A 12643-nucleotide genomic window follows, 5' to 3' on the forward strand; every position below is an offset into this window, starting at 1 on the left:
ATTTATTTTCCTTTTTTTGTATTTAATTTATTCTTTTTTGGGCTTCTAAGGCAAAAGATTAGATCACCGGTTTAAAATTTTCTTCTTTTCTAATATAAGCTTTTAAAGCTATCAATTTCATTTTAAGCATTGCTTTGCCTGGATCCCTCAAATCTCAAAATGTTGCATTTTCAATCAGTCAGTTCAAAATATTTTCTCATCTTCTTCTTTGACTCATGGGTTATTCAGAAGTGTGTTATTGGAGAGAAAAAATGGCATAGATGATAGAAGCTCTGTTCATCCCTCTGGCGACCAAAACAAAGTTGTGATGGAAACAAGGAGCAGCAGCAAGGAAAAATCGCCTGGGATCTAGATGAACAAGCCATACAACTAGAAAGAAATCCAAGAAAGCACCCTGCAACAGCAGAAGGTAGAACGGGGCGAGAACACAGGGATGCTCAGTCGCCAGTGGCTGAGTGAGACGGAGGCTATGGCACCAGCAGACGCCTCTTAAAGGGGCAGTATCCACAAATGGATTTTCACGGTGACAGACCTGCTCGCTCTGAGCACCAGTGCTGATTCAGCTGTGCACAGGGGGCACCAGGGATTTATAGGGAGACATTGTCAAAATGAGGGCCAAGGTGAGACTTGCTCAGTACAGAAGGGCCTTGGTATCCATTGTTCCCTGTTGAGCCCTCCCCTCTCCCAGTGCATGGACACAGCACCACCATAGCTGTGACATCATCAAACTAGATAAGAGAGGTCGCTCTGCCCAGAGGATTCCCTGAAACCCCACCTCCCCCAACTCGGGCCCCGCCCAAGCCACATCCAGATGTGTCCTCGTAGAGTCACGTGCTCCTTGCTGAGACTCACACTGGTGGAGGCAGCTGGCCTTGGTTTCTGGTGCGGCCTTTGACTTAACACAGCATCTGCAGATTGCTTGCTGAATCTCAACAGGTGGCCCCAGAGGGATAGAGGCTTGGGCTAAATTTGGCCTGCAGCTGAACCCCTCTCTCAGGATTGTGCCACTGGACACCTACTTCACAAATCCACACTAATAAGATCAGAAGACTTAGGACCTTTGCTTAGGACATAGAAACAAACACGGAAAGGTAGCCAAAATGGGAAGACAAAGAAGCAGAAACCATATGACAGAATAGAACAGAGATCCAGATATAATGGAGTCAAGTAATCTAACAGATGCAGAGTTCAAAATACTAGTTATAAAGATGCTCACTGAACTTTTGGGAAATGTAGAGAACTCCAACAAAGAGATAAAAATGGAGATGGAGATTGTAAGAGGGAACTAGTCTGAAATGGGGAACACATTATCTGAGATGAGAAGCATATTAAATGTAATAAACAAAGTGAATAAAGAAAAGGATCAAATGCCCTATCTAGAGGACAGGAAAGCCAATCAGGACACTCAATCAGAATGGCAATAAAAAAGATGCCAAGACTATAAAAATAATTTAAGGAGGATATGGGATACTATTAAGGCTCCAAATATTCATTTGATCAGCGTAAGTGAATAAAATCAAGATGTTGAACAGCTATTTGAAGAAATAATGACGGAAAACTTCCCTAACCGGGTGAAAGAAATGGACATAAAACCCCAGGAAGCTCAGAGGATTCCAGAAATCAGGGATCCAAAGAGGCCCACACCAAGACACATCCTCATTAAAATGCCAAAGGTTAAATATAAAGAAAAAAATTTAAAAGCAGCAAGAGAAAAACAAATAATTACGTATAAGGAAACACCCATAAGACTGGCACCTGATTTCTCAAAAGAAACTATGCAGGACAGAAGGGCTTGGCAAAAAATATTTGACAGGATGAAGACCCAGGATATACAACCAAGAATAATTTATCCAGCAAAGCTATCATTTAGAGCTGAAGGACAGATAAAGAGCTTCCCAGATAAAAGTAAACTAAAGGAATTTATCACCACCAAGCTAGTATTACAGGAAATCTTGGAGGGACTTCTTTAAGAAGAAAAAACATGTATCAAAAACAGGAATAAAGAATGGTAACAATTACATTCCTATCAATAAGTACCTTACATGGAAACGAATTAAGTGCTCCAATCAAAAGATAGAGTGGCTGAAAGGATAAGAAAACAAGATCCCTACATATGAAAAGGAAGGGAATGGGAAAAGATATTGCTTTGATGAAAAGAGAAGGTATTTAAGTCAGACAGAGAAAGATAAACACTATATGATTTCACTCATGCGGAATTTAAGGAATAAAAAGAACAAACTAATCAAAATCAGACTCACAAATATAGTGGACAATTTGGTGACGGACAAAGGGGAGGGAGGTTTGGGGAACGGGGAGAATGGGGTGAAGGGTTAAAAAAGTACAAATTAGTAGCTGATGGATGGTCATGGGGATGGAGAGCATAGCATTAGCATTAATATACTGGCTAGGTGGAGGGTCAGGGGAGGGAGGAAGCAATTGAGGGGATCATTTTACTAACTATATAGATGTCTAACCAATGTACTGTATACTTGAAACTAATTAAAAAAATTTTTTAAAAAGAAGTGTGTTACTTAATTTCCAGATATTTGGGAATTTTCCAGAGAGCTTTGTGTCATTAATTTTTAATTTAATTTGGTTGTAATCAGAGAATATTTTTTGTATGACATCAGTTCTTTGAAATTTATAGAGACTTGTTTTATGGCTCAGCGTACAATCTGCCTTAGTGAACATTCCATGTGTGCTTGAAAAGTTCAACGTAAAACTCAATAAATGTCAATTATGCTCAATTAATTTGTCCTGTTCTATAGATTTAAGAGACTTTTTACCTATTTTTCTACTAACTGCTAAGAGAGGAGTATTAAAATCTTCCATTTTAACTGTGGGAATATTTATTTTTCCTTTCTGCTTTACCAGGTTTTGCTCCATATATTTTGAAGCTCTTATATTAGATTCACATATGCTGTCTTCCTGATAAACTAACTCTTTTATCAATATAAAATTACCTCTTTTACTCTGGTTCCCAAGATGACCCTGTTGGTTCTGCAGTCCCTCTCCTCAGCCCTATAGGCTTGCAGAGGAGGCCCTCCTTCCCTAGAAAGAGCTAACACTTCAGCTGTGCTACAGGTTGCTACAAAGATCTCTTTGCAGGTAAAAGATGCCCTTCTAGAATTGCTCCTGCTTCTTACCTGACTGCCAAGCTAATGGTCTGACAAGGGAAGTAAAAGACTATGCATCAAAACCACTTCAAGAATGAACCCCACAGACTATACTCCAGACTGGGATTTGCGATACCTGATAAAAAGGGCTGTAATCTAAGACTGGATAAACCATAATTCATTGACCTTGAATCACTTTCTTAAGACATCGGATTTTACAAGTACTGGAACAAGTACTCCGGTGAATGAGGTGAACTCACTCCTGGAGTGGCTCTTAGAAACTTCGGAAAAGTAATAGCCAACACTCAGCAAAATGGAAATGCCAAAACTGCCCTGGCAGACAGAGGATATGACAGCAAGAGTCTAAACACACTCATCTTTGTACTTCAAACATACAGTATACACACAGTAGGTACTCAATAAATATTGAATGAATAACTTTGCCTAAAACCTTCTGCCATAACCAAATTACTTAATACTAATTAAATAGCTCTTTAACAAATATGCCAACAAATATTAGCAGCTTACCCTTTGAGATCATTGATTAATTTGTTTTTTTCTTGGACTATTCGCTTGTGATGCATTCGATGAAAATCACGTTCTTTCTGAGTTTTCAGCAGATCTTCTCTAGCTTTGCTGGAAAAAAAATAACTTTAAAAATCACTGCTAATTCCTTTCTGAAAAAAAAAAATTTAATTACCAGTTCCAATCCAGTATTGAGCAATTTAAAAGACAATTTAACAACAAAGATTCCATTATAATGCTCATTGAAGGATCCCAACCAACATAATGTATATGGGCATAGGAGTTAAACAAGCCAAAACTTGTAGTTTCAAAAATAGCATTCATTCACATTTAAGGAAAACTAAAGATATGCTGCCAAAATAAGTTATAATCCATCTACTTCAAAAGAAAATTTGTTTACAAAATTGAAATACATATAAAACTGAATAATTCAAAATTATTACAAATATAGGAAAAGACTTTATAAAATTTAATTATGAACTTGCTAAAATATATATTTAAAAGAGAATTCATTGGGTTACTTAGTTCTGATAACTATAAAAAAGAAAGCACATAAGTTCTGGAAAACCAAGGCTTTATTATGGTAATGTATATGAGAAATACACACCACCTGCATATACTATTACTAGAAAAATTGATAACTTGACGAGAAAGGTCTTAAATATAGTAATACAGAAGCATCCTTCAACTGGATGTAACTTCTACAAACCCCTGGCATAAAGCATGAGTATTAATTCTAAGCCCAGGCTGTATGTATGTGAAAAATTAATGGAATTATTTCACTTACCCCTATAAGTTAGTTGCAATATAAAAATGTAAAATATAATTTATAATGAAAAAGCAGTCATCTAACAGTCTTAGTTAAATGACAATGTGCTACTGCTCTAAGACTCTCATGTTCTGAAAAATGGATGGACTGAATTAGGGCTGACATCTCACAAGAGGATGAGAATGGAATAAATCTGCTTCTCTGTATCACGGTATTTCAAAATTCAAATTAACATAAAATAAATGCATGCAAATAGATCTCTGCTTTAGGAGCCATGTCAGAGCAATCACGGAGCAGTAGTAACTGGGATGCTTCCAAAGAAGGGGAATGAAGTTAAGTTTTCAGGCTCCTGATGGAGCATACTATGATCAGTGGTAATAATATGTGCTGCAAGATCAAGTCACATGTGACATATGGTGGCAGTGACTCATCCATTTTTCCAAGTTTTGTTCTTTCTCTCCTATCCCCTGCCCTTCTTCTTTTTTTGGAAGACCTACATTGTTCTTTATTTTACTGCCACTGTTGTAGTCTTTATTACATGTAAATAAACGATGTGTCACAGTACTCATGGTCTACTCCCACCATCTAACCCTCAATTTCACTTCCATGCCAACATCATTTCGGGGCAACAAATTGATCATTAAAATATTCGGTCTTGAAAAATAATGTGAGCCCAATCTACGCCCATCCCACCCTGAACGTGCCCGATCCCGTCTGATCTCGGAAGCAAAGCAGGGTAGGCCTGGTTAGTACTTGGATGGGAGACCACCTAGGAAGACCAGGTGCTGTAGGTTTTAAAAAAAAAATCTGAGGAATATGCCAATTATTAAATGAATGAATAATTTATTTGTTACAGGTTTTTACCCTCTGTGTATGTGAATGGAGATGAACCAAAAAAGAGAGAACCCCTCTGCTACCACCATTTGCCTAATGAGTAGTACATGAAGAGGAAGAGAAAGTGTAAGTAGAGCAATTGAAAAAGATAAATGGCTGAGTTCATATTTTGTTGTAAAAACACAAGAATATCACCTGAATTCCCATTCATTTGGAAGGTAATATACAAAGTGGCTTATATACTATTTGGCAAATAGAAAATACTCAATAAATGTTATTGTAATCATCATCATCATCATCATCATCATCATCATCATCATATTACTATTACTATTTAGTATAACAGAACAGATATATTCAATTCCTCTAACTAGATTTATCTACCTAAAATAGAGGACAAGCCAGTAGGTAAATACCCTCTAATGCACCAAAAATATCAGAATACATGATTATTAGTAACACTGTATCTTTACAAAAGAATATAAACTTTATGAATGTCTAGTTTGAATCTACAAAAACGGTCTTACTTTCAACAACTTAATGAATTACATAAATGAGCTTATGTTTTATTTGTCTTATCCAAAATGTAAACCCTTAATAGGTTAAAAAAATACATAGAAAAAGAATGCTGCAAAGTTTCTTAAGCAGAACCACAAAAGTGCAACATTGCATCAACTCACTTTAAAAATATACATTTAAATGCCTATTTGTATTCATCCAAGGAAAGAGAGCATAGGAATTGATTGAAGTATTAGACCTTAAAGTTTTTCTGACCATTAAATTGGTTTTCGGGGACTTGCTTTCTGTTTGCACAAATGAAGTTTACTCAGTAAAACAATTTAAATTCACTTCATGGTGATGCTTCTCCTATTATAACCTTCCTGCAGCCCATGTGCTTAATAAAAGGGAAATAAAAGCTGTACTAAAAATAAAGTTTAAAATATTCATATAAGAAATTAATATTTTAAACTATATAGTATTTTTTCATTATGTTAATAGAGCATATTTATGTTTTTAAAAAAAAAAACTTTTATTAAGACACCAAACATACAGATTCCATTTTAAGTATAATGAAGTAGGAATTATTCAGTGAAACATGCTATTTAGATTTGTATATCATAAGACACATATTTACACCCTTTCTCTCAATAAGATGGCAGAATAACCATCTAACTTCCCCATTTCAGGAAATCAGCATATCAAAATCTACTGTTAAAGCATAAGATGTTAAAATATTTATATTTTTATTATACTATAACATTATCCCTCAAACTCCATGTTTCAACATGTGAATGTGACTTAACAGTAAGCACTAAAATATTTTTAAGTGAATGCCCCTAAAAAATACTTTTATTAACTGAATAGTTTTAACTAGGTATTTCAGAGTGACCATTTAATAATAGATTTACTGGGTCAGTTTGTCATCACAATTTAGCAAAAGGAAGCATATAAACATTTTCTTGTTTAGCTGCACCAACCAAAGTAGGCCATCTTTGTCATGTATTTTTCTCATGTGCAAACTTGAATCGACATAATTTCTGATAATAGTATAATGATTACCAATTCTTTCATTGTCTTCAATAGGTTATGAATTAATTTAACCCACTAAAATTAATATTAAATAACTACTGTATAGACAAAATAGAATTCACCCAATTTAGAAGAAAACTTTCATTAAAATCTTAACCAAAAAAAGGGTATACCCATGTCCAGAAAAAATACCTTCTTAATTTAACAAGTAATTACCTAAACACAAAAGCATGAAATTTTATGGACCTCATTATTATCTTTATTTTCACAGTGTTTGTTTCTGAATGTCATTAAATTAAATGGTTCTCTGGAAAAGCTGAGTACCCTTTGACCTTTAACAGAAGTGAATTTGTAAGTGAAATTAGGGCCCCTTAGTAAAGCACATAATTTTTCAATATTAATTGCCATTTTAGTTTTTTTGTTTATATTTCCTGGGAGAAAGTAATAGAAAGTATTTCATTATTTTTTTAAATGCTATATTTTAATCTTGTAATTAGTAATCCCCGTCAGTATCATTTTCTGCCAAATCTTCAGGATGCAATAAAACTTTTCTGGTCTGCACCGTAGTTCTATAATGTAAAAGCTCAGCAAAGCTGTCTAAATGGGGCAAGACAGCTTTATAGAAATTTATTCAAATTCCCATTGTGAAAGGAAAATGCTATCTACTCCAAAAAATTATATGAAAGAGGCAAAAATTATTAATTAACTGCTCAAAAAATTACTAAAAGCTTAACTAAAGAGCCAAACTGTCGATTGCACACATTTATTTACATCATACCTTTTGTCAAGCACAGATATAAGCCCTGGAGATATGTTAAACACAAAACACAGTACCTATTATATGGAGTTCACAATTTAAAAACAAAATATATATATTAGATAATTAAATGGTAAAAGGCATAAATTTCAAGCTCTTTCATAAATATTCAGTAGTCAAAAAGATATCCTATAGATATCCCATGTAAATAGAAGGCAAAAATTTATAAATGCACCAAAAAAATACATGTATATGTAAATACTTTTGTACATGCACATACACATTCTTCCCAAATTGAAACAGATTCAAATCAATTCCAATCTTATTCTCGCCCTTGCCTTTCTATAGAAATTGACAAAGTGACTCTAAAATTTATATGGAAATATAAAGGACATAGAATATACAAACTTTGTGTGTGTGTGTGTGCACCTGTGATATGTGTATACACATTTAGTTTCATTGTACAAAGCAACTTGTACCCTTCTAATGCTTAAAACTGAGCATCTTTCCTTGCCAGTGAAACAAAAAGAAAATTTAAAAATAAACAGGAACAAAATTACAATAGAGAATGTCAATTCCAAATAAGATCCTACAGGTTCTGTTGATTCTCCCATCGAGTCATCATTAGGAGAGAATTTTATCTTAAAACTGTCAACTTAAACTGCAAAGATGTCCATTAAAACATCACAATTAAACATGCTAAAGGAGAAGCCATGTTGTCAAATAAGGTTTATAAAATAGTGTCTTAACTGTGAAAGATAGTGATGCTTTCTAGTCTTCATTTAACCAACAATTCTCTACAAATGTGTGGCAGGTCACTTAAATTCTAGACCTCTGCATTTAAAATTACAATTGGTCTGCATTTCAATATAAAAGTATAGCTATATTCTACTTTTCCAAGAAAGAATGTCTAACTACTACCTATATCATTCCTCTCCAGTATCAAAGACATAATATACTTACTTTTACCTTCATTGTAACCATAATTTTTTTTTAACAATATATTTTCCCCTTAAAAACATCTATAAGGAAAATTTTCAAATAGTTATTTCACAAATATTTTTTAATCAAGGTATAATTGATACATAACATTAGTTTCAGGTGTATAACATGAGTCAATATTTATATATGTGTGTATATGTATGTGTGTATATACATATATGGCAAAATGATCCCCAAGATAAATCTAATTAACATCTGTCACCACACATACAATATACATCGAACACCAAATTTTATTTTTTAGACTATAATCTACACTTATAAGGAAAATCTGTTTTAAAATTGTCATTGCTTACAACAGAGAAAAAGACAATTTCTTTTTTAATTATAGCAATTTAAATGATATTTTAGAGTAAAATATTTTCCCTTTTCATTTCTTCCTTCATGCTTTATCACTGCTGAATTTTAAAAAAATATTAATGATGTGATGATTTAAAAAAAATATAGGAATGACAGCCTTTAGAGATATTGGTAATAGTTGACATTTTCAAAGCACTTTGTGATTTATACAGCTCTTTAATGTAGATTGTCTCATTTAATTATCACATCACTCCCTAGGAGTTAATAATATTATGTATAATTACTCCCGGTTTAACAGTAAGAAAACTGAGTTAATAAGTAGCAGAATATTGGAAGCTAGATATTTGAACTTTGAGTTCAGTACTTTTTCCAAGGCAACTCTCTCCTAGATAAATATTGAGTTTATAGCTAAATGATCTCTCTGATTTTTCTAGATAAATCACTAAATACTACCAGTATAATCAAGACAATAGATATCTGTAACCTGACTATATTTGCATTTCAACTACTACTTATTATTAGAAAAGTATTTAACATCTAAATTTATCTTGCTTTAAGAAATAGCCTTAATCCTAAAAAGAAAAACTTTATAGTAAATTCCATAAAGGAAATTCCCATGTTTATCACTAATTTCTATTGGAAAAATATCCTTATGAGTCAAATTAAAAACCCTAAATGAGAAAATATTACAATTTGGGGCAAATTTATAGCATGACAGATATAGTTTGGTGATTTTTTTTTTTTTTTATAAAACTGCATTCTCCATTTTCTGAGAACGTCTCCAATAGAATTAGGCTACAGGGACACACTTCACCAAAAGGCACAGTGAAAGTACAACGTGCTTCACATTCATTCACGATGTTAACATTAGGCATTTACTGAGGTCAAGCAGCTTCCCTTCAAATTTCCCATGTCAGGTAGATTAAAGCAAATACATATTTTCCTTTTCTAATTTGTTCAAGTTTAATTATATAGAATAAGACAGATTTGAGAGACAACCGTAAGTCGTTGAAACTAAAACTATATTTTAGTAAATATATTTTGTAAACATTTAGTAATCTGATATTTTAGTAAACACAAAGGGACAGATTTCATTTAAATGATATTTGTTTTAATGATTTCTTCTAACATTAAGTTAATTTTCATGGGTAACAGTTTATATGATTTTGATTATAATTATTAAATATAATATTCAATAAACAACCAATAATCCACAATGATTATTTAATGTCACTGAGGCAAAACTCATTGCACGAAATGGCTCTATCTATTCGAAAGAAAATTAGCAAACTTAAGCAATAATTCAAAAGATTCAGAATTTGAAACAGTATGCCAGGCAGTACTCTGAAAAATTTGCTGTGTCAAATTCCCAGTGAATCCATTAGGTGCTATACGAAATCATAGTGAGCATCAGGGCCAACAGTGCAAATCACTTCTGAGAAATGGAACTGAGAATAAATAGAATGCTAGTTCTAGTAACATATTATTCTGTGGATCATCACACACTCCCATCTAAAATGTAAAATGCCAAAGAGTACATCCATAGATAATATGAAATTTGTATAACTTGCAAAAATATTTCTATAAGTGTATATTATAATAAATGAATAAATGACCATACAAATTATCTTTTATTTACCACCACCTTTTAAAAGTAGAAACTTACCTTAAATGTTTCTTTCATTTTACAATACAAAGACATTTCTTTACACTAAAACTTTTTACAAAGATCTTAAACATATTATGTTCCTATATGGCTGTTCGGTTTATCTAATTTTTGGTTTTAGTATTATTCTTCAACAGAGAAAGCCCCTTTTAAATATATTTAATAAAAATTAATGAACAAAGCTTAAATTGTCTCTACTCCATATCTAAGCATTGATTTTTCTAACATTGTCTTAGATGAGTAGATTCACCCCAAGTCAACACATTCACATATTTGTCTTTGCCAGAATAACGCTGTCTAAATTTGTTTGCTTAAAATCGCATGTGTTCCATTAATTTTAGAAGGAAAAAAAAAGATGTAGAGAGACTTGATTTTGAAGTCTTAAGTTTCTCCACTATGCCTAAATTCATGCTAGAAAATTACAAAATAACAGTTTCCTTTGGGGAATTTTCAAATACTGAAATTCCTCTACTAGGAATATACTAGTTCCTTCCTTCCTCTCTGTTTTCTATCATTTTAATGCTATTTCAGAAATTAGCTTATCCTCACAGGAGATGTGACAAACCATGAAAAGATTATCAAAATACATAAGGAAGTCAATATTACATAAAAAATTAACCATCTCCTATATAACCCCTTGTGTTCTACTCTTATTGAGGAGTTGCAATTGTGAGAGTTCTGGTCATCTGTTTGATTAATTTGCTACTGAAGCCTTTCACATCAATTCCAACAAAACTTAAATATAATTCGGTTCTCCAGAATTAATGTTCTGGTACATTAACTACCATCCACATATTAGCCTCTCATTCAACTCTTTACTTTTAATTAGTCCAAAATAAATAGGAAAAAAAGTCATTAAAAAAATAACATACTCAGCTGCCTGTTTGTAGTGTTTCAAGTCTTTCTTCAAATTTTTGATCTCACTTTCTAAAAGCATATTCTGGGTGTAGACATCTGGAACATTCCCGAAATCTCTAAGTTCAGTTACTCCCTTCTGTATTAACTCATACCTAGGAGAAAATCAAATAAAAGACTTTATATTGTTTCTTTCTACTAAATTGGCTTAATATGTACAATTCAAAAATTTAAGCCTTAGGAAATATTTATAGAAATTAGTTGCAATATTACATAAATTAAAATGTATACATTCATAATATATCTTTTAAATAAAATATCAATTAATTGTTTGGTACTAATATCATCATGGTAGATTAAATAGAACCGAACATCCCCTATGTCTCATACACTAGACGTTGGTGAAATTAACAAAATTGTTCAAGTCCTTAAATAATGGAGTTTCTATTCTAGTGCGGATGGTGATATGTTCTATATGAAGTAAAATAAAGCAGAATAAAAAGGATAAAGAGACTGAAGTAGAGAGTGATGGGGGGTTTGTGCTATTTTATTTAGGGTGGCCAGAAAAAGTATGACCGACAAAGTGATATTTGAGCCGAGAACTAAAGGGAATGGGGGACTAAGCCATGTGGATATGTGGGAAAAGAGCATTCGTGGCTGATATAAAAGCAAATGTAAAGGACCTGAGATTGGGAGGTGCCTGGCATGTACAATAAAGAGCAAAAAGTCAGTATTTCTAGAGTATTTGGAGCTGGAGCCAACTAATTAAGGGAGATAGACTGGTGAGAGATGGGTCAGGAAGACAGGGCCGTACAGCAGGAAGTGAGTGGAGGGCCAGCAGAATGAAGCTTCATCTGTATTTGTGGCCACTCCTCAGCACTAGCATCACCACCTCTGCTCCACCTCAGATCATCAGGCATTAGATTCTCATAGGAGCATTGGTCCCTGGTGCCAAAAAAGTTGGAGACTGCTGCTCTAGAGGAGCAAGAATAGAATCAGAGGCTGCTGCAGTAGTCCAGGAGAGGGAAAATGGTGACTTGAACAAAGTTAGCAGCAGCAATGATTATGAAAAATGAGTCCCTTCTGGACATGCTATAAAGGTGGAGCCAACAGGATTCTCTTACAGATCAACTTTCAGGTGTTGGTTAAAAAGAGAAGTCAAGGATGAGCAACAGATAGCCATTTACTAAGATGAGGACAAACGCAGTAGGAAGTGGGTGGTTAGAGAAATCAAGGAACTGTTTTTATTCATGTTAAATGCAGTATTATGTCTACTGGGAAGTAGAGTG

General features: G+C 33.4%; 1 protein-coding gene and 1 pseudogene across 4 annotated transcripts in view; one reads left to right on the forward strand and one right to left on the reverse strand.

Annotated features, from left to right (window-relative positions):
• Positions 1–12643, reverse strand: part of SPAG16 (sperm associated antigen 16) — a 755650-nt gene that overhangs the window by 726752 nt on the left and 16255 nt on the right. For all 4 annotated transcript variants that reach the window (XR_002779953.1, XM_011358649.2, XM_023529787.1 and 1 more), the window contains exons 5-6: positions 11372–11509; positions 3645–3752 (exon numbers count right to left, since the gene is read on the reverse strand). Coding sequence is in view for 3 of the 4 variants with exons in the window: in XM_011358649.2 (XP_011356951.1) it covers positions 3645–3752; positions 11372–11509 (246 nt within the window). In the remaining variant the exon portion in view is untranslated. The remainder of the gene's footprint in view (positions 1–3644; positions 3753–11371; positions 11510–12643) is intronic.
• On the forward strand, positions 5087–5204 carry LOC111738705 (annotated as a pseudogene).

The sequence above is a fragment of the Pteropus vampyrus genome, unplaced genomic scaffold (assembly GCF_000151845.1).
Source record: "Pteropus vampyrus isolate Shadow unplaced genomic scaffold, Pvam_2.0 Scaffold42, whole genome shotgun sequence".
Lineage (NCBI taxonomy): Eukaryota > Metazoa > Chordata > Mammalia > Chiroptera > Pteropodidae > Pteropus > Pteropus vampyrus.